Source organism: Microtus oregoni, unplaced genomic scaffold, assembly GCF_018167655.1.
Source record: "Microtus oregoni isolate MIOR12 unplaced genomic scaffold, Mior012 000014F_ref0000157, whole genome shotgun sequence".
Lineage (NCBI taxonomy): Eukaryota > Metazoa > Chordata > Mammalia > Rodentia > Cricetidae > Microtus > Microtus oregoni.
In genome coordinates, this window is record NW_024543073.1 from 48,477,854 (window position 1) to 48,501,610 (window position 23,757).

Here is a 23,757-nt window from a genome sequence, read left to right on the forward strand (position 1 = left end):
TAAAGGATAGCAAAATAGGTAGGAAGAAAAAAACTTAGAGAATATGTGTTATTAAAAGACTGTTTTACATTTCCTTCTATCTTCCAAAAATATGTGTATATTTCAGTAGTTCAGCCTGTGAGACTGAATATTTCTTTAGGAAGCATTAGGGGCTGTATTTTAAAGTCAGACTTTTGAGACCCCCATCCCTATTGTACTCCATATCTCTGAAAGCCCAGGTGAAAAGGCTGTCTAAAATGGAAGGGCATATACATTAGTATGAAATCTCCTTGTTCTTTCCCTTCCACACCTTGTCACAATTAAATATTTAAGTCCCTTTGATGATGGAAAGGAAACTTGATGCTCTGATGGAAATGCTGTAGGGGGCGTAGCTTATCCCTCTTCTTCTCCTGTGCTTTCCCTGGTGGTAATGAGCTGGCATTGTCCACATAAAAGCACTTGGTCTCTCTAGATGCACATGGGTGTTTACTACTCCAGCCTCATTGCATTGTCACATGAACTACTAGGATGCACTGGGATTACCTTTGCATTTGTTTCAGTCAAGTTTGTTGTTAGTTACTCCCCAAGTATGGCAGGTATTTGGCTTGTTTGGTGGTAAATGTAGACGGTGGGCTGATGGGGTATAAGTGGGAGGCTGGATCATGCCTGGCGTTTTTCCCACATCTGTGTCAACACGCTGGCTGCTCACCTGCATGTGTGGAGGGGACCAGAAGTGAGCAGAGCACGGGGCTCAGAGGGCTTTCTTTTTCAGTAGCACTTTGAACTCTATGTTCCAGTGAATTAAGCTGAACCCAGAAGAGTGGTATGCCTTAACTCAAAAGGAGCTAATCTGTCGCTGAGCTGGGAGTAGATCTGGGGTTTCTTGGTTCCTAGTCCAAAACGCTCTTCAATATATATTTGAAGAGATAACAATTCATTTTCAAAAGTTAGCATCTAGTAGGGTTTTCATCCCGAGTTTGGGGAAGCTACTGTTGCTTAGAAAAACCAGGTGATGAGAAACAAGTTGACAGCGTAGTTAGCTGCTGCCTGAGGATGGATGCTGGGGTACTGGCCACACTATTTATCATGCATTTGGAACGCATTGTGGAATGGCATAAAGAATAAAGGAAATTTTGGGTTTAGTCCTGAATCTGAAAAACAAAATAAAACATCTATCTCTAGACATGTTGTTTTGAAACAACCTTTAGGTTCATGAACTGTGGCTTGTCCAACTAAGAAGCGTGCTGATGGCTGTACTCTGGGTGTAAACGTGTTGTAGAACAACTAAGACCCCAAAATGTACATTGTACTTTCGTTCAATAAAGGATGAAACAGGCTTGGGTATCATGGATTCAGTTCTTTAGTATATAACCTGATCCAGCTCTGTGAGTCACAAATCTCAAATGGGGGCGTGCACTTCTAAGAACTTCAAAGTGCTGCCTATGTAAAGTGATTGGGGGGGGCGGGATTAAAACTAGGATTCTAACGTCAGTAGTTTTAGCAAGAGCCTTCCTTATATTCCACTCAGTATCTAAGAAGTCTGTAGGGTAGTTGTTCTCAATCTGTGGGTTGTGAATTCTTTGGGAGCATCTAACGACCCTTTCATAAGGGTCACCTAGGCATAAGAAGCATAGATATTTACATTATTATTCATAACAGTAGCAAAAATTACAGCTACCAAGTAGCAATAAAAATAATTGTATGGATTGGTGGGGTCACCATAACGTGAGCAACTGTATTAAAGTGTTGCCCCTTAGAAGGTTGAGAACCACTGATACTGGGGAGAAAGTAGGAAACACAACTGACAGCCAAGTCATTGAGTAAGCAGTCAGATACTTTAAAAGGGAACAAAAGATCAGTGAATCGGAAATACACACACACACACGCACGCACGCAAACACACACACACATGCATGCACGTGTGCACACACACAGGCACGCAATGCACACATGCACACATATACATACACATATGCACACACACATGCATGCACACACACATGCACGCGCAGACACACATACACACACACACATACACACACACACACACACACACACCCTTGTGCATTGTCTATTCTTCCTTTACATTCCGAGATGACTCTCTTGTAATGCGACAGGGATTCTTCCGTTCCCCACCATTAGGATTTTAAATTTCACAGCAGCACTAAGCTCCTATAGGTGCTGTGAGCATTCACACACTCCTGAAATACAGACGCCAAGATAGATTGTTGGCCTGTGTCCCAGTCTTTCTATCCACTTCAGCAACATTTCTGGAGAGAACTGTCTTAAATGTGCTGGCCATGGAGACTCTATCCATGCCTCCTGCTGTGCTCTCACCAGGTCCAAGTGGAGAGAGAAGTAGAGACCTTTGTAAGACAGTGGCTGGACACCTTACCTTCATCATCTCTCAAAATCCAGTCTGGAAAAGAAGGACCAAGTCACAAATGTGAGAAACAAAACCGTCCATGATTTGCAAACCCAACCCTCAGGCACTCTTCTGTTGCACACATTGGGGTACAGATCCTCTTATTACTCAGCTCTACAAGAGAGCAAACCTTTTACCAGGTGTTCCAGTCTTCAGCTGGAATGTGTGTGTTAGTGGAGAGAGAAATCCAGGGTGTTACGCACAAGCACCACATTTCCTAAAATTAGACAAGCTTACAACTATGCTCAAGCAAAAATGTTCAAACACTTCTCTGGGAATTAAAAGATATCTGTGGTGGATAATCAATTTCAGGGGGAAATTGTTGTAGGGGGTTGCTTGTTCATTTCCTGGCCACTCAGACACCTGAAATAATCACACAGAAATTAAACTATTTCAACCACTGCTTGGCCAACCACTTAATCGTATTGCCAGTTAGCTCTTATATCTTTTGTTAACCCATTTCTATTATTTTATATTTTGCCACAAGGCTTGTGGCCTACCAGCAAGGCTCCAGCTGGTGGCTTGTCTCTGTCTCTGGCCGTGGCTCCATGGCTTTTCTCTACTCCACCTTCTTTCTCCCAACATTCAGTTTAGTTTTCCCCACCTAGTTATATTCTGCCTTATCAGGCCAAGCCAGTTTCTTTATTCATTAACCAATAAAAGCAACACATAGACAGAAGGACCTCCCATACCAGAAAATCAATCAATTAGTGGGTAATCAAAGTCAGGGGGAAATGAATCAGTGGGTAATCAGTTTCAGGGGAAATGGTGATTCATACTACCAATAAAGGTCCTGATTAACTTTTAACTACAGATATTGCTCAGAGATAGGCCATTGATGACTTGTAACACCTTGTTGGACATATTTAAGCAGAAAATGATAAAATGAATTATTCAAAACTTTTTCAGAATTGGCACTAATATAAGTTTTCTACACTATCACAGGCCACAGTACACATGCATGTGTGCATGTGTGCGTGCACACACACACATATCTGATGTGTTCTTCTGTTTTGATTTGGAAACTATAGTTGATACTTTAATTTATTGGTTTTAAATTAATATGAAGCATTAGATTTCTTATCTTAGTAAGAAATATAGCATATTATTTAACAATAAATCACATTTCTTTCTAGGTGAATACTATTTATTTTATTGTAACATGAGGTTAGTTGTACAAATAGCACCAGAATTGTCTTACTCAGTTTCTTTTGGTACATTTTAATTTCTATGTTTTGCTTTATTAGAAGGGAAATCACCATGCTCTAGTAACACACCTGAGCATCATTTCCACTTACTCATTCTTTAATTAGCATTTTGATGAACTACATTGATATTCTTGTTTCTTTTTCTGACACTTCTTATAACAACACAGGGGTATTCAGAAGGTGCTTATTAAATTATATACAACAGCAATACCCAGAATAAAGTTAGATTTCAGAAGAGAACATTAGCAAAGAATATTAGTGTCTAACCCGAGACACTGAGCCAGCAGGGCTTAGATGGAAGTTATAACACATCAGACCTCTGGAACTGCACATTTTCTGCTTTCACGAGGCTAAAGGGAAACTTAGTATCACAGTGGTGGAGTTTCCATGGTGTAGTGGAACAATTTATTCTTCAGATTTTCCTGTTTAGGGAAAAAAACCTAGATAATCCTCAAACTTCGTGGTTTGTTAATTTTATCTTTAGCTTGCCTTATTATTATATGCTGGTGAAGATCTTACTAATAAAGTCAGTATCATCACTAAACATAGATGAGCCTTTCAGTGACTAATAACCATAAAGATGTTGGACGCCTCGGGTTGTCCCTTTGTTCTTGATGAGTCATTTCTGCTTTAGATCCCTACTTTTGTCTAGGATGCTCTACTATACAAATTTGTTGGCTCTGCTTTATGAAACCTCAGTTGGGTTTGCTGGGACAAAATTTTCTTTGCTTTCTCTCTTGAGAAGAAAATGTTAAAAATTAGGAACACACTCAAATTTTGAAAGCAGTTGCCATCTACACCAGTATGCATAGACAGTTCTTCTGTTTTACTCCACACTACTTCTGTGATAAACATGAACTTTGTGTCGGGTGGTTGAGATGGAGGGGCAAGAGCTTGGGCTGCTGTAGAGAGTCACAATTATAGCCCAGGGTTTATAATATGGTGTAGAGTGTTGATCTCTTGCATCACACTCTTTCCTCTGGGGTACCATTTAGAGCCTTTTGGGGGGGTTCATCTTCACATTGCAGTTTGTAGTCCTACCTCATGAATTCATGAAAATGACACAATGCTAGCAATGTGATTTGCTGTGCATGGACCAGATCTGTTTAAATTGTATCAATCCCCTGTTTTAAGAAGCTATTGCTTTCTGGATTTCTTATAAGAGAGAAGATATTTACCTTAGTGTTTCATCGATTTTTTTCTTGCAGAACCTCAGATGGTGGCAAAGCAGTTGGCACAATAGAAGTCAGCCTCGTGAAGATGGGGGAGATTGAGGATGGGGATACCGACCACATCACAACAGATGTGCAGGGACAAAAGGTAGGATTGCAGGCAGCTTGCTGTGCAGATTAAATTAGAAATGATAAGCTTGGCCAGAAGCCTGTGTTGCCAACACCCTGTGGGCTTTGAAATCTCATTATTCAAAAGCTAAATGAGAAATCATCTCTGGAGTCGAAGCAGGATATGCACATTTCCTCTCAAGCAGAGTGCCATTTACCCGGAGCTGCACAGAGCTGTGCCATTCAGAACACCTTTCTCTTCCGTGCCAGCCCCCATGTTGATATCATCTCTTCTCAGTGGGAACAAAAGTGGAGATCGTTGTTGTATTTTGCCATGATTACCCTGCAGGAGGCACAGGGAGGATTCTGGGAAGGTGACAGCCAAGTGTAGCCTGCTCTTTATTCCCAAAGACGTATTTGGAAAGAGGCATACTTCTAATTTGAATTTTATATGAAGGAGAGCATATTGAACAAGAACTTTGTATTTTATAAAATTGCACGGAGGGGAGACAGAGGGAGAGGGAGAAGAAGAGGGAGAGAGAGAGAAAAAAAGAAAGAGAAAAAGAGCAGAAAAAAACAGATGTATGTCATCCTCCAGATGACAATGCTAGCAATGTAATAAATAAAGTAAAACACCAAGGAATGTCTGTACAGGCCTTTCTCTTTCTTCTCCCTTTTCTAGAACAACAGCAATAACAACAGACAATGTGAATATCAGCCTAAATATTTTTCTTACGAATGTAATTTTTATCGTATTAAAGCAATTGAGGTGTATAGTTCAGGCTTTAAAAAGACTTCCAGGAGTTTAATAGAACATTTACTATTTCATGTTATGTTTCATATATGTTATGTTTATTTTATGTTATAATTTTAATTACAATAATTTTGTTATGACTTATGCTTTGTCTTAAATGAACATTTTAAAGCATAAAGCCTGTTGTGACTTGTGACTTTTTTTCTAGTTTGTTGCTCCTTAACTTAGTCAGGGTCTGTAAAAGAACAGAGCTGACACTGGTAGAATATGTGTGTGTGTGTGTGTGTGTGTGTGTGTGTGTGTGTGTGTATGTGTGTGTGTATGTGTGTGTGTGTATGTGTGTGTATGTGTGTGTGTATGTGTGTGTGTATGTGTGTGTGTATGTGTGTGTATGTGTGTGTATGTGTGTGTGTGTATGTGTGTGTATGTGTGTGTATGTGTGTGTGTATGTGTGTGTATGTGTGTGTGTATGTGTGTGTGTATGTGTGTGTATGTGTGTGTATGTGTGTGTATGTGTGTGTGTATGTGTGTGTATGTGTGTGTATGTGTATGTGTGTGTGTATGTGTGTGTGTATGTGTGTGTATGTGTGTGTATGTGTGTATGTGTATGTGTGTATGTGTGTGTATGTGTGTGTATGTGTGTGTATGTGTGTGTGTATGTGTGTGTGTATGTGTGTGTATGTGTGTGAGTGTATGTGTGTATGTGTGTGTGTGTGTATGTGTGTGTATGTTTGTGTGTGTGTGTGTGTGTGTGTGTGTGTTATATGAAGGGCATGGTCCAGGTAGGCCAACAATGCTGCCTCACACTGGAGAGGTGGAGAAGTCAGTAGTTGTTCAGTCCTTGAGGCTGGTTACCTCTGTGGTCCTGACCTGGTGCCAGAGGCCTGAAGGATTCCTGGAGACCTCTTGGTCTTCATTCATGTTGGCATGCCAAAGAAGTTGGTTCTAACATGAGGGAAAAAATGCCACAGCAACAGGACGGATAAAATTGCCAACAAGAATAAAGACTAGCAGGCAAAAAGCCATGCTTCTTCTTCGATGTCCCTTTCTTTGGGCTGCCACCAAAAGGAACAGCCAACATTCAGGATGGATTTTCCTGCTTCAGATAATCTTCCTGAGAAACACTGTCACTTCTGTTGGTTCCATTTGTAGTCAAGCTGACAACCAAGATTAGCCAGCATGGAATATGCTTGACATTTGAGCCTTGGGAAATATCTACTTGGGGGATTATATTTACTTAACATTTACAAAACATCTTTCTTTTTAACAACAGTATCTAAGACTGTCTTTTAAAAAAATATGTTTCTCTTTTCCCTGAACGAGCTGATATTTTCTCTTCCCCAAGCCTCATTCTCCTCTTGCATCCTCCAGGAATGTTATCACACACTGTGACATATCCCAAGGCTCCTATGACAGTTGGGCCATGATGATTTCTGCAGCAGATCTGCAGTTTGTGCATATGAGATGTCTGGTCTGGACCTTGGTCCTTCCACTCCAACCGTGTTCCCTAGAGCATGCCACATAATGCTCATCTTTGCCACCATCACACACGTTCTCACATTAAGTTGGACAGAAGACAATTTGAATTCTAAACTGGGCACCAGGTGCTGAAGTATGCAGACAGGCCTGCCTAAACCTGGAGCAACATATCAGGCCCCCAGCTGCTGTAGCATCAGCTCCCACTTCAGAGATTAGCTGCTGAATCTGCTTTCTCTGGAGCTCTCTGTACTGACTGTTTTCTCAACTCACCTGCTGCTTGACATCAGGCTGTTTGCCGAACGAAGCAGTGTGACCTGAGGAATCAGTGAGACCCAGGACACATCTGCTGTATCCCAACAGCTCACCCACCCCAGATTCCAGTTTGCTGCTGTGATGATGCTGCAAATGGAGGGATACTGGGTCTGCCTTGAGCCCCCTCTGTATTCTCCTCACAGTTCACCTGCCCTGCACTGTAGTTCATTATGACAACGCTGTGTAAAAGCCTGAGGGATGGTCTTCTCAGAAACGTAGAACTTGCTACCTGGGAGGTACCCCACCAAAGTAGCACACAAATTTTAATGTGCTAGCAATGGGGATTCATCACAGATGAAACTTTTCTTTGATAGACATTGACAGTCTCAGATCATACTGTGAGTGTCAGAAGTTAACAAGACAGGTAAACATGCCAAACATTGTTGGCATAAAACTTTATCCTATTCGAACTTTTAACAAATCTTAACTTTTTGTGCTTTTCTCTCTATAAAATGATTTATACTCCTCAGCAATTCCTAAGAAAATTTATGATTAAGTGGTAAATATATATTAAGTTCTCATATATATATATATATAATAATCATATGAATTACATGAAAATAAGTTTTATTTCTGTGCTTTGTGACATTTTTTCAGAATAGCAGAAGGATAAATCTCTCTGTAGATCTTCCCACTCAGAATTGTCATGAAGTGTGGGCCAGTATCTGTCACTAGAGCTATGAGATGTTCGTGACTGACGACTGATAAAGAAGTTCATTCACTGAAACCATCAACATCTTTAGAGTCCACATGGTTTTGAATGGTTGGGGAGATGGCTCAGTTGATAACAGCACTAGCCAAACAAGCATTTGAGACCCAGTACCCATTAACAAGTTGAGCTTGGCCGTGACTACCTGGAACTCCAGCACTGTGGGCCTAGGGTATAGACAGATTGATCCTGACAGCTTGCTGGCCAGCCATCTTGGCCAAAATGGCGAGCTTTCTGTTCAGTGAGAGACAGCCTCTCAAGACACTAAAATGGAGAGTGGTTGAGGGAAACACTCAAAGTTCTGGCATCTTCCACAATGTGCACAAGGATGTTTGTACACACATGTTTGCACGAGAGAGAGAGAGAGAGAGAGAGAGAGAGAGAGAGAGAGAGAGAGGAGAAAGAAATCAGTAAATAAAATTCCATGGATTGGGAGGAGGAAAGTAGAACTTCTACCGTTACGTCAAGAAGTGCCGTGTGTGTCATGTAGATTGAAACCTACTAAAGGCTGTCTCTTGAAATAACTAGTTTAGGATTCCATAACAAAATGCATGGTCTAAGTGACTTCCAAAACAGACTCTTATTTTGTTACAGTTCTAGAGTATATAAACCTAAAATCAATATGCTAGCCAATTTGGTTACTTGATATCTGGTGAGCAATATTAGTTGATTTAATCAGTTGTGTAGAGTGTTGTCTGATTTTTTTTGTCATGGATCTAACTCTCCAGCAAACAGAATAGTTGTTCAAAATTACAGTGCTGTTGAGTTGATATGATACCGGTAGTCTGATTTGCAGTTTGGATGGGCGACGTGGAGTGGGAAGATCCCATTTCTGCGTGTCGTCTGCACAGATGAGGATCTTTTATGAGGAATCAAGCATTAAGTGGTCTTTGACTATAAAGAGCCAGCGCTGCCTCCACAGAGAATAGTAGTATCTCAGAACAGCAGGCTGATCTCTGTGAATTCAGAATTTTGTGTAAAAGGTTCCAGATAGATCATTATGCTGCATTCTGTTGTCAATGCTCTTCTTCAAAAGACGATATCTCAAAGCTGTATCTAATGATTTCATGAACAGCTGTCACACACAAACTAGGAAAGTGTCTCCATCTGAGGCAGTGAGATCTGACTTCAGCCAACAGGCACTCCATGCTGAGATGATGATCACTGTGTTCCTAAACGGTCATTTAAAGTTTTGTGTAGATGGAGATGTGATGAGGACATACTGGAAACAGGAGAAATGAACCTTAAGTAGACCCAAGTCTCACTGCAACTTTCTCCGGTGATATCAGGAGTACCTTTCCTGCCTTGCTATGAGAAAGGAAGATGACCACAAGTGATGTGTAGCTGGTCAGAAGAAGCGTTTAAAAGAATAAAATTCATAGTAACTCCTCTGTATAGATGGAACTCAATATAGAAATGGCAAAACCATATTAACAAGTTTACTGCATAGTGTAACTGAATGTCACAGGCAAGGCACATGTAGTAGACAGATTTCAGAGTCATTAATAAAGACGTGGATTGTAGTCTTCCTCCTCAAAACTGTTCCAGGAATATGCATACTCTGTTTTCATGAGGGTTCCATGTCTGAGCTTCTAGGAGAGACCATCCCTGGGAAAAGGAATAAGGGGCAGAAATGAGGGTAAGAAGATACATATGAGAACAGACAGGAAATAGCCCAAGGAATTTTAGGTCACCCCCTTGGGGACGGGTATCTGAGGCTGTGGACTCTTCCCTGAAGAGCCTAGCAGGACCTACAGATAGATTACAGTTTCCCTAAGACTCTCCCAATAAAGAACATTCTAGGCCTTCTGTTTATTTTATTTTGTTTATATTAACTATTAATATCTGACGTGCTTACTGTGAAAATTCTCCTCTTTGGTAGAAGGAAAATTAGTCTCTCATCAGCCCACTGGGGATAGGAGAATTTCGTTTCTTCTGTCAGTTACAGCTTCATAGGAAGACAAATGAGGAACTGTTTGAGACCCTGACTCCTACTATAGCTTGATCACTGGGGACATGTCCTCTTCAGTTCCTTCTTCTTCTCTAACCAAGGAATCCTTAGCCTCAGATATTATGAACTCTTAATCACTAGCTTTGCACGTCAGGTTACTTGTAACGCACCTCTTATTTTATGAGAAAGGGTTTGCACTGTTTTGTTAGCGACAAAGAATATCTGTTTGTCCTAGAAATGAGATTATTCAATATACTTTTATTTCATGTTTTCTTTACTTAAAATATAGGAGTTCGTATGCTGAAATTCACCAATGTGACAGGAATATAAATATTTGGGTCCTTGACTCACTTTCCTAAGGATGTAAATTTTATTTTTGTACTTGAAGGACAGTCATTTTCTTTTTAGTTATTCCTCAAGTGCCATTTAATCAGAAATAAAGTGTACTCCGTAATTACACAGTTTATATGTATTACATATAAACATGAGTAAATGGTCACAGCTTAAGCAAACAATACATTCAAGATGGAGCTAGAAACAGATAGCTCGTTTAAAACTCTTGAAACCACATGCAGAGCTTCATGTTGTTGCAAACAAAAGTAAATCATTTAATCTCTCATTTCATTATTTTAAAGTGTGATTACATTTTTTTCCCATTATTCCTAGTGTGCACTAGCGTATGAATGTACAGCCGCAGAAAGTGGGAGCGGGAAGGACAACTCACCTTTATTAAATGCAGGTATGTAACTCAACTTTGGAAACTTGTGTTAATGCGATATGAACATAAATTTTAATTTTCTATGAAATCCATGGTATTGAACTTGGACAGCATCCTCTCAGAGGCCCTCCTGGAGTACTCTGTTTACTCCGTGCTTGATGGAGAAAAACATAACGGATTATTAATTTTCTATTTTCGTGTAGGTGATAAGTTTGGGGGGGTTGACCTTCCACTCAGTTCTGAATATAGTTCTAAATGTCCTAATCCAGTCAACCTCAAAGAATGTGCAGGATATAAGATGTCAACAGCTTCTTTTTAGTTACCTTACATTAGGAAGAATGAGGACAATTGAGTCTGTGTTCTAAAGTTAGAGTTTTTAAATTTAAAAAACCCAAACTAAGTCTTAGACTTTAGATAAGAAGTGTGTTGTGAAGATAAAAAAACAAAAAACAAAAAAACAACTACTCATGACTTTGGTCTACGTGCCCTCGTCTTTCGTTCTCTATATTTATCTATGTAAACTCAGCAGCTTTAGCATGAACCTGCTTAAATTCCCCTGTGAGAATTTTATTCTTTAGACAAAGGGAGCCATTAGCATTCTCTAGGTTTTGCATTAATGTATTCTATGGAACTTGGCAGTGTGGTGTGAGCTATGGAGTCCCTACTGAGTGGGAGAGAATGTCATACCACAATCTTCCATTTCTATCTCTAGAGATGTTGTAAAAAAACAAAAACTGTTTGCCTAAAGTTCTTATCCTTTTCCAAGCTTGTCCATGTTGCAAAGTTGAATGTGTGTGTGTGTGTGTGTGTGTGTGTGTGTGTGCGCATGTGTGTGTGTGTGTGTGTGTGTGTTTGGAATCTGGGCATCTGAGGACAGCAGAGAAAGCTCAAGGAGAAGTTAATAGGTCACTAAAAAAGATCTTCAAGTACCTTAGCTGTCAGAGAAAACTGACTCCAGAAGCCATAGCAGCTATCGTGTTTGTGAAGCTCTGATATGATTTCATATTATAATTATGTAATTGATACAATAAAGTTGGAAACATGTAATTGGTTCCTTTTAGTTGTTATGTTAAAATATAATCAGAAGCAACTTAAGGAAACATTTTGTGGGTACTTATGGTTCCAGAGAGGGAAGAGTCCCTCGTAGTGAGGTGGCATGACAGCAAGGAGCAGTGTGGTGGCTCGAGCAGGAAGTTGAGAGATCACATCTTTAACCCAAACAGGAAGCTTAGTGAACGGAAGCAGAGCGGGGCTGTATATCACAAACCCCATCCTTAGCCATGTGCTTCTTCCTGTAAGACTCCATAACCATACCAAACAGCATGACCATCTACGGGCTAAACGTCCCCATCCTTTAGCCTCTGGGCAACAGTTCTCATTCAACCTCTCTATTGTGTGTCTAATTTTTATTTTTTATCTTTTTAGGCAGAATAGTAGTAAGAAGTTAAATTTAATTTTAGGGAATGGGGAGTTGGGTCAGTGAACTTGGAACTCAAAGAAGTATAGCCGGTAAGGTGGCCTGCAGACACTAGGTGGGCTTTCCTGTCTACTTACATAATACATGTACCTCCTCTGCCTCTCTGCCTCTGAATAGCAGAAAGGTTCCTGTAGTGTTGGAAGACAATTGCCTTGTTAAAGTAAGAGCACACTCAAGCTCCCAGAACTGGTGCCAAGCATCAAGGTGGCTCTAACTGGCTTTCAGCCTTTTCATGTCAATGACCAAATTCTCCTGAGCAATGCTGGGCTTCCCCTGTGAAATCTTGTTCTGCTTTGTTGTGTGTAACTTCATGAGTGACCCACAGCCCACGTCTGCACGCATGTTTCTAGGCCAGAGGTGGGCTGTGGGTGGCTTTCTCAATCGCTCTTCACCTTATTTTTTTGAAACAAGGTTTGACCCCAACCCAGAGCTCACAGTTTCATCTAGACTGGTTGCTCTGGGATTCTTGGAGTCAGTCTGTCCTGTCAACTACAAGCTTCTCTACCATGCTAAGGCTGGAGGTGCATGCAGCCACTCTCAGTGCTTGACATGGGAACTGAGGACTGAACCTCATGCCCACAGGCCTGCGCAGCAGCAGGGGACCCCCCTGAGCCCGCTCTCCAGAGCTGGCTTCTTTTTGACACTTTACTGTTTGAATTGATGCAGCAATCACAGTTTTGATTTTGAAAATTTCCCACCTTTTTCAAAACATTCCATGAGCATTTCATAGTATGTCCTTCTTGTGGAGTCACATACAAACTCCTAATGCACTGTAATTATTTTCTAGAAATTCTCATTTACATCCAAAAGCTTTTTTGAGAAGAGGATTCTCTCCTTTAATAATTATCAAATATGTACACATATTTTATATCTCTTAAGAGTAACTTACTCTCTGAATCTTTTTATTAGGATGTTAAATCAGACTGGCTCATGACCCTTTTATGAGTTTCTGGCTGTCAGCAAACATTGGTCTTGATATAGCATCTTCTTTGGATACATCACTATTTACTGAGTCATGAAATTAGCCTTTGTTTTTTAAAGACCACTGTCATGCTGTTTTCTGGGCTGGGGTCATATGTATCAAACAGTGGTAATTTCTAGGATTATAAATTGGAAGTAAACAGATATAGGGAATGTGCCACTGTCATTCACAAGTACATACAGCCTACATTTCTGTTTAGGGAATTTATTAGTTCTTTTTGATTCAAAGATGAACCACAACCTTTCTTCAAAACAAGCCCAATATATCCACTTCTTTCTTCACAAAATAGCATAGGCCACTTTCTCCTCTTACATTGTAGGTGATGCAGATTGTCAGCTTCTATAGATGCACTGCTTCTGACTTTCCATGTTAGAACGTACTGCATACATTAACAAACATAGGACTCTTAAACCTGGCAAATTGAATTTCACATTGATTAATAATAGATTTTCTACTGACATAATAAAAATCTTCCATCTTGTAGAATCTGACCAAAAATTTGCTGGTAAAATAAAATTTGGTTATTAAATATAAGTTGTCAGTCTTGATGTATGCACAACTTTGAGATTTCAAGTGAGCCAGACAAAACTGCCAATTCTTCTACATGGTTTATTATTTAACGGTGATCCCAAACCAGAGAAGGAGAGAGAGGGAAGGGGGGGGGTGAAGAGAAAGACAGAAACTTTTATTATTTCAGCTTCTTTGGTAATAACCTTCAAGCTCCAGAATGGAGGTCATTGATATCTATGCATGCCTTCTCAATGATGCTTCGTTTAAACACAAGGCATCCGAGACTAGCTTTCTTGTGACGAGAATGGTCATTAGCCAGCGATGGGCACACGTGGAAACAGAAGGTGCCTAGAGTGGCAAGGAGCTCAGAAGTGCTGAGAGCAGGTACAGACAGAGCACTTGAATCAGCCATGTATTCTTTGCTTTTAAACACATAAGACTCTCGTGGACCAGAACACCACAGGAAATTGAAAACACCTTGTCAAATGATCAATGATGCATGTTCTTGCTAGATTGTAGGCTCCAGATAACAGATAACTGAATTTAAATTTTAAATGATAGAATTTGTTTTCCTTAAAAGTCACTGTGAAACTCGTGTGTGCATGTGTGTGTGCGCATATTTGGCAATGCCTTGCTCTGTAGCTCAGATTATCCCAGGACTGACAATGCTGCCTCTGCCCTGCCCTGTATGCTACAGTTATAGGTAGATTCCACATGCAACATTTTTCTATTTTACATGTTTCCTGAGGATTTAATTGCATTCACAGAAACACCCAACTAAATTAAACATGGAGATAGTATTCTCTCAACGAGCACCCAATCCGTGATCAGAATACCTTACGGCTATAAAAATATTCACCCTGTTCATTCTGGGTGCTCATGGCTTCCAGCCAGATATCAGCTCTCCAGTGCTATTCCTTTTCATTTGTTTTCATCTAGTGAAGAACTATGAATAAAAACTCAGAGACAGAAACTGGGGTTCAACCTGAAGGTCAGAAAAGCAAAACAGCCAGCCACTGACTCTCACCTCAACATCAGTCTGAAATAGCCTCCAGGAATCTCAGAATGAGACTGTGTCTGAGAGCTGTCTCCTATATAATCCTCTCTAGTGCCATGATTAAGGGCGTGTAGCACTACCACCTGGTTTCTATGGCAAACTAGTGTGGCTACTGGAATTAAAGGTGTGTGCCATTGCTGCCTGGTCTGTAAGGCTGACAAGTGGGGCTGTTTTACTTTTCTAATCTTCAGGCAAACTTGATTTATTAAAGTACAAATACTAGTTTAAATCATCTGCACCTGTGTGATTATTACTCTGTAATGTTAAAATTTAGGGCTATTTAAAATTCTGTTCCTAATTCCTTTGATTTCTTCATCGTTTAATTAGTTTATAAAACAATGGCTTTCTCTACGGCATCCTCCCTCACCCACATCTTGTATCTTGCTCATCTTCAGCCTCCATTGCCCCTTCTTGCCTAGGCCTTCCTGCTGGCCCCCACTTCCATCCAAGACATCCTTTCCTTCTTCCACGGGCTCTTCTTGCCTCTTGCCAGGTGTCTCTGTCCTTTGTTGTTTTTGACAATCTAATGTAATCAATGCGCCTTGCCTGTGGAGACTTTCCACTTCTTTTCATTGAGTCTGGGCTAATATATTTAGGTTAATCAGCTTCAGGTGGAAGGCTAAATTTCCTCTAATCAGCGGTGCCATCTTTGAGATGCCATTTACACCTCATGCCTGGGCTCTGTTTGTCCTCTCTCTTACCTGCCTCAGCTAGACTAAGATAGTCAGGGCAGGTAGATGATATTGTCTGAATGGGAGACTTTGCTGGAAAGACATGCAGAGCATGCAGCCGCAGTCACTCTTCCTACCACTCAGAGGACCTCTGCTTTAATAAGCAAGGACTTTGGCTTTGTCCTTTCCTCTTGCCTTCCCCCTCAGACCACACAGTGGCTGGTGCAGCCTCCTCTCTCCTCCTGGGAAAAGCGAGGATGGGAACATGTGAGTTGTGTTTCTGTGGAATGAGCCCAGAGGACTGCAGCAGATGAAGGGAGGAAACCCAAACCTGATCATGGCTCACCATCCTCCAAAGGCGGCTCCCATTCCCATGCTGACACACAGTGGATTGTAAGCCTTCCCAGATGCTGAGCAAACTCTTGAGGCAGTGGATTATAAAGAGAAAAGTTACTTTGGCTCACAGGTTCAGAGGCTGTGATCAAGGGATGCCGTTTGTGCTCAGTCTCTGACTTTACTGACAGGTCATGTTGGAGCACGCCATGGAACAAACAGTTTACAATAGGAGTCCAATAGGAGAAGGGAAAGAGACCAGAACCTGGAGTCTCCCATCCTCTTTAGAGCGATTGTCACCAGTCTGCAGTGGCGTCATGATCTTCCAAGGCCCCATTTCTTCAGTTTTCTGTGATCTCCTATTAGCACCAGCTGATAGCCACGCATTTTCCCCAAGGACCTTTAGTAGACTGTATTACATCTAAACCAGCAGCACAGCTGTGTACTAAAACCCACAGGGCATGTGCAGTACAAACAAGATGTCTGTTGGACAGAAACAGTAGAGAGGCTGAAGAAACCTGCTCAGGTCTTAGCTCGGTGTTCTAGTCTAACTGAGGTTGGTAGAAAGGTGGTGGGCGGGGAAGAGGCGACTCTTTGAGGCATATCAAATGCTTTAAGCAGAGGTGTGCCAGTATGTGACTATTTCCTCTGCATGAAATGGGAGTTGCCTGAGTTCTTCCAGTTATAGCCTGCCCTGACCATCACAGAATGGACAGGGCTGAGCATACCCCTTCTCTGACTACCCAAAGTCCAAATCCAAATTCTGTAGACTGAATTCTAGTGTCATTCTGGAGTAATTTATTTTGTTTATTCTTAATCAGGATATCTGTTATAATTTTCCATTGTTCTTGGTCCTAAATTGTAGTAGGAGCTGCGGGCCTCTTCCCACACAGCCCAGCTCCCGGTCGCCTGGCTAGCCTATGTCCTGAAATAACAACACACAAATAGTATTCTTTTAAACACTGCTTAGCCCATTATATCTAGCCTTTTCTTGGCTAACTCTTGCACCTGGACTAATAATGTGTGTAGCACCGAGGTGCGCTTAGAGGGAAGATTCTAGCCTATGTCCATCCTGGGTCGGAGCTTCATCGCATCTGCCCCAGAGAGCAGAGCTGAGCTGAGGCATATGAGCTCACTTCCTCTTCCTCCCAGCATTCTGTTCTGTTTACTCCGCCTATCTAAATTCTGCCCTATCAGATGGGCCAAGGCAGTTTCTTTATTAGCCAATGACCTTCCTCCATCACTAAATCAACAGTGGGAAGACTAAGAGTCTGTGGGTCTGATTGGATGAGAGAAGCAATGTTTTCTAATTCAGCTGAAAATCTATTTCTATGTGGTATTTTCTTGGTATTGAATGATGACAACACACTTAGATTCCTTAACTTATCTAGAGAAATGTCACTACAAATTTTTGGGAGCTTATTTCTATCATTAAATATAAAATTATGTGCATATGCATGTATCTGTGCTTGGGTATGTGCCCTTGGTGTGGGTGACTTCTGAAGACAGAAGCATTGGATTTCCTAGAGTTGGGGTTACAGGCAGCCGTGAGCCATCCAACATGGGTACAAGGAACTGAACTCAGGCCCTCTGGCAGAATACTAATCATTCTTAATCATGGATTCATCTCCAGCCCTGGGAGCAGAATCTGTGAACGATTCATATCACGCGTGTTGCCTTTCACAGAGCCATCTCTCTCCCTGCTTTCTGCACTCTCGTGGTTTTCTTACTTCCTCTTCCTGTCAGCGTGTCTGTTATTTCTGTTTTGATTGTTCAGTTCTTGAGAACCATTTCAGATGTGTATAAGTCTAAGAAAATGGTGAGCACTATTGAGAGGGGCATCGGCATCAAACTGAATTACCAAGACATACTCTGAACGATGGAATTCAGCACTTGGGGACGAGGCGGCATCTGTAAAGTCAGCTGTAAAATTAGACAATTAAACACTGTATAATTGAAAGTATGGAATGAACGGATTCCCTCGAAGGTTCCATGGTCCATTAAAATCATCATTGTGGAAGATCTTAAATCAATGACGTCAGTTCCTATTTACATAAATTGTTTTACCTCCTCCTGGTAGCCATGCGGGGAGTCAAGATGAGCAGAGATGTACTTCCTCTGGAGAAGTATATAAGAGAACATGATAAAATAAGTCATAGTGTTTTCTGGCAATCCTCTGGCCCCAGGTCACATTTCCCCACTCCAGTTAGCCCACTGATAACCCCTCGTATTTCTTTATGTCCAGACACAGACAGGAGGGAGCATTCCTGGTGATTCTGATCTGTCTTTTGATCCCAGGTTGCTGGAACAAAGGGCTTTTATGTGTTATCTGTCTTGGTTTTGTTGAACATTTTCTTGGCATCTTTGAATTATTCAGAATCGTCAGAGCTTGGCTTCTATAATTGATGAATTCCGTGGAAAGCAGTGGCATGCCACCTTTTAGCACATTCCTCTTACAGAGTCTGGGAGCAATGGCACAGACACCTGAATGGAGACGCTAAAATGACAGAAATCTCCCATTTTCTCTCTGCTCTTGTGTTTGCCTGGGGCTGGACCTCAAGAGGATAATGCATCAGTTGAAATCTGGACCAGTTTAGAACAAGACTCATTAAGTTATCATAAAACCCTGGCACGATGCAAAACATCTCAAGAGTTTTTCTCTCTGTAGACCTGTCATATGGTAGTTTTAACCTTTGCTTTGGAAAAAGCATAATAAATATGGAAATGGAGATGCACATGGGCAGTGTTTAAAAGAGACTCAAATGGGGCTGGAGAGACGGCGCAGCAATTAGCTTGCAGAGAAACTGGGTTTGGTTCCCAGCACCCACATCGGATATCTTTCAACCTCTCAAAACTCCAGTTCCAGTCTCTGCAGGTGCCTGCATCCACATGATGAATATAAACACATACGTACTTGGAATTTTCCTTGGGCCACCAACTAGCTCCCAAATAAAGACACAGAGACATTAATTATGAATGATCGGTCTAGGCTTAGGTTTGTCCCACTCATTTTTATAACTTAATTTAACCTGTTTCTCTTCATCTACATTTTGTCTTGGGGCTTTCTACTTTTCTCTCACTCTGTATGTTCTGCTCTTCTGCTTCTTCTGTGTCTGGCTGGCTGGCCCTGGCTTCTCCCGAGTGTCTCTTTTCTTTCTCCTCTGAGTCTAGATTCCCTCTCCTATTTATTCTCCCTTCCTGGAAGTCCTGCCTATACTTCCTCCTTTTCTCTTGGCCATTTAGCTATTTATTAGACCTATCTGGTGCTTCAGGCAAGGTAAAGAGCAACACATCCTTACACAGTTAAACAAGTATTGTGCAACATAAACAAATGCAGCATATATTTGCATTGTTAAATATTCTGCAACACACAGACAAGCACATTCACACATAGAGACAAAAATAAATAAATCTTTGAGCTGTTAGCCATATTCTGCACAGCTATTATTAAGGCGGTAAGCCAGTTGCACAGTCAGAAAAGACTAAACAAGAGGCATAATGTAGCTTCAGAGTTCAAGGTCTCAGTCACACGTTCACTTACACAGCTGGAGTGTGTGGATGTGTGGATTGGCTGGAAAAGGAGTTGGCAGATACACTCGGCATTGGGGTCTATTGCTCAGTGTTTGATGCATGATTCTGACAGCTCTCTTTTATGTGAGGATGTGAAACCCTGCCATTATTGGCACAGCAAAAGCTTGAGTTGAGATAATCTTATCTGTATTTTTTTTTTCAATTGCCCAGAGTATTTTCATGATGGTTAAAGATCAGGCCATATTTTTTTTTCATTTTTATACACATGCTTCATTCTATGGTATTTTATGATATAGTAGAAGTATCCTTGTCTGGGACCCAGTTCATAAAGGAAACCTGGTGAACTAAATTGAGTTTCGAAGAGGATCCCATCAGCCAGCTTTCCCTCACTGTGACAAATCCCTGAGTCTCTGGCCCAGGAGGTTTATTGTGGCACGGCCAGGTGGTTTCAGTGCCATCGTGCCTGTGGCAAGGCAGACATTGTAGGGAGGAGTGTGTGATGGAGCAAGGCAGGTCTCCTTATTGTAGCTGAAAGTAGAGAAAGTGAGGGAGTGAGGTCTGTTGTTTCTAGGAGGTACCGCCAATGTGTGTGGTTGAAATGTTGGCATTTGAAGATATGTAAAATATTTATTTTATAAATCTTAGGACAAAGAAATAAACCTTTCTGACATATAAAAATTTTAACTAGTAGGGCCTTTGGAAAGAATTTCAAGTATTTAGGAAATAGCATGTATATTTTTACTTACTTGAGTACATAAATCTAAGAGTGATGAGAGTATGCTTATAAACGTTCTCCAAAGTGTATTTTACATATATGTACTTACATTTTTATCTATATTTATAGGTGTGTATGCTTTATAAAATATTTAAAGACAAAGAAAAGAATAGGTGGGGAAGAGTCAACACTGCTGCATTTACTAATTGAATTTTCAGATATGAGTTCCAGATGCTAACACCAAAATATGATGTAAAAAATATTTTTAAAAATTCAAGTTCACTAATGGATTCCAATAAGCAGGATTTTGTTTATTAAATGGATAAGCGAAACGTTGCCCTAATTGATGATTTTCTTTACTGAGCTTCTCGTGATATCCATTTGCTTTTGATTTAACTCCTGCCCTTCTTTCTTCCCGGCCAGTGTTAAGGAACCCTGTGTGTAAGCTCTATAGATTCCCCACCGCTGACAACAAGTGGATGCGGATCCGCGAGCAGATGTCGGAAAGCGTTCTTTCCTTTCATATCCCCAAGGAGCTGATTGCCCTGAACATAAAAGAAGACTTGTGTAGGTAAGAGAAACGAACCATCTCTCACACTCCTTTTTGGTTTTAGCTAAAGTTATATAACATAGATATTTAATATGCTATGTTGTTTGAAGCACACAAATTGAGGAATGGTTACACTGAGCCATGAACACATACAAGACCTCACACACCTGATGTTAAAGCTGACCTCAACTGCGTTTTTGCTTTCAGTTTTACATTTTCCAATAGGGATCATGCAGAGTTTTAAATTATGTGCGTTAGGAGATAGCTCTAGTGCTTCCTGTGAAAGCATGGAATCTGCATGTACTCCCCAGTGGCCAGATCAAAAGCAGGCAGCACAGATTTGTAGTTGCAGCACTGGAGAGACAGAGACAGAGGATCACAGGAGCTTGAAGGCCAGCCCAGCTCACTAGCTGGTGAAGTTCCAGGTCAGGTGAGAGATTCTTTCTCTAAAGAAACAGTGCAAGGTGACCGAAGGAAACCCCATGTGTAGATCTTTGCTCATCTACATGTGGATGTGTGCAAATATAGAGGTATCATGTTCCACACACATACAAATTGCATATATGATGTTATTTTGTCTCCTCCTCCTCCTTCTCCTCCTCCTCCTCCTCCTCCTCCTCCTCCTCCTCCTCCTCCTCCTCCTTCTTCTTCTATTTTTGAGTCAAGGTTTCTCTGTAGCTTTAAAGCCGGTCCTGGAACTAGCTCTTGTAGATCAAGCTGGCCTCGAACTCACAGATATTTGCCTGCCTCTGCCTCCTGAGTTTTGGGATTAAAGGAATGAGCCACCACTGCTTGGCCAACTATTTTGTATCTTGAGCTGCATTTCTTATGCAAAGCTTTATAGCAAACCAATACCACAAGCTCTGACTCATGTCTTTACCTTGTCTGTTTCAGATTACTCTTTGTTTGGTTCCTATTTGAATTAAAGAAGAGTAGCCTTGTCTATGGACTATGTAAATTAACAAGAGTTTTAAACATTTGTTGGTCTAAAAGCATTTAAGATAACTGGTAAAATACATTAATGGAAAGCACTTTTTCCAATGAAATCAAATAAATTTCTGTAATAACACAGGAGGATGTGTGAGTTCATTGGTTTGTAAGAGCATCTCTGAACCATGACTAATTAGATAATCTGATACTTTGCCTTTTAAACAGGGCTGTAATGACTAGATGCAGAATACTGTATCATATGAAACACATTTAAGGTCCAAAATCTCAAATGATTGTGAATGTTTTCATAGTTTAATAATTCTATAATTGCTGAAACATACAGTAGAGAGTAAACTGTCCTGTGCTTGGGTTCCTGTTTCATGTCAACAGCTGGACACCTTTGACTAGTGATATTGGGCCTTTTAGTAGACTCTGCCGTCTCCAGAGATTCCAGATTGATCTATGCCACCACAGAAGGGTAGCTACAGTGGTGGTAAATCGGTTAGAGTAGGGATAAATGCACCACTATTCTTTATCAAAAAGAAGAAGTGCTAACAGAAACTGACATTTAGGAAAAGTTAAGAAGGGTTTTGGATTTAAAGAAACTGGTGTGGGTCTAGAAACAACAACTGAAGGACAGACAAGTAGATGGGTGCTTAGGGTGACTGGCTGAAGAAAACCAGAGCACAGAAATCAGATCATAAAAATGGACTCAGGCCAAGGGAAGCGGGGGCATGGCCAGGCATCTCCACAGACTATGGAAGACCCAGCCACATATACTGGAGAGACAGCCTAGCAGCAGAGTACCAGACAGGACCTGGCCCATCACTCAGCTAAGAAGCACAAAGATTTTCCCAGTGAGCAGATATAAGAGGTGATGGCTAGCCCTAACCCCTATGCTGCATCTTAGGAACTCCATCTAGCTTGGTCCCCAAATCCCCAAGGAAATAACCGAAGGCACAGAAAACAGACAATGAAGGCATTTCACAACACAGAGAAATCTAGTCACACACTAATATATAAGTATATAAAATATAAGTGTTCTGACTTCCACACACAAATGTGTGCGTGCAATCATACATGTGTACATGTGAACACACACATATGTAATTTAAATAGACACTATAAAAATTCTTAAAACATGATTTTTTATGAAAGCAGAAGCTCCCAGATGTAACTGGACTCTGAAAGACTTTATGCAGTAGTGTTTCTACTGCTTTTATTCAGATCCCAGGACAGTCCCTGCCCTGTTTGCTTTCCCTCCCAAGTCCAGTGGCAGATGGGGTCTTCTTGACTTTCACTGAAGGCTAGAGCATCACTGATGCCATCCTTCAGTACTTGTGAGCATTTATAAAACATTTTATCACCATACTTAGGGAATTATTAAGGGAAAGATCAGGACTTCAGAAAAAAAGTTATCTGGGCCAACTTACTATGATGAACACATAATGGCAAAGACTCGTGTAATTATTTTGTGAATTTTTAGCCAATTGCATCCCTATACTTTTAGTAAAAAGGAATAATCTTATGTCTTGTGTCCTCTATGAGACCTGTAGAACATGGGTGGGTATTCGACTACAGAGAGAGATGATAGACAGACATAGATATAACCAGTCATACATACTTTAAAATATAATTCAATAAACACAGTCTTAAGTCTGTTATAAGTAGCCATGTTCATATACCTACAGCATGCATATATATTTATATATGTCATATATGTACCTGCAGCCATGAGAAGACTATACAAGGGCCAATGTAAATATTTTTGTCTTTTTTGACAGATGTACTCTCTGTCCCTGCCACTTTAGCACAAACAAACAAGCAGTCACTGACATTTGAGTGAACAGTTATAGGTGCATTTTAATCAGATTTTATTGAGAAAAGCAGAGCTTGCTTCTCGGGTCCCAAGATGGTGAACTCACAAGCACAGTCCTCAGTGCCTATACAGACTTTATTGAAAATTTTTTGTTGACAATTTTAATCTTTTTTTCATCTCTCTTCTGAAGATATACATACCCTCTGACAGCATAGTACAGCAGTTCTGAGTTGTGTCTTGCCAAATCTCTGCAGGAGCGTTTGTCAGTCACTTGACTATTTTGTTGTATTCACTTGCCCTAATTGAGGAAGGGAAGGAGCATGGGAAAGGCAAAGGACTGCCATGGGAGGACATGAGCTGCCACCTT

At 40.8% G+C, this 23,757-nt stretch overlaps 1 protein-coding gene across 6 annotated transcripts in view; it reads left to right on the forward strand.

The window, feature by feature from the left end:
• Window positions 1–23,757, forward strand: part of Inpp4b (inositol polyphosphate-4-phosphatase type II B) — a 766,439-nt gene that overhangs the window by 569,494 nt on the left and 173,188 nt on the right. For all 6 annotated transcript variants that reach the window (XM_041663514.1, XM_041663517.1, XM_041663511.1 and 3 more), the window contains 3 exons: window positions 4,821–4,932; window positions 10,764–10,836; window positions 20,515–20,662. In XM_041663514.1, coding sequence (XP_041519448.1) covers window positions 4,821–4,932; window positions 10,764–10,836; window positions 20,515–20,662 — 333 coding nt within the window. The remainder of the gene's footprint in view (window positions 1–4,820; window positions 4,933–10,763; window positions 10,837–20,514; window positions 20,663–23,757) is intronic.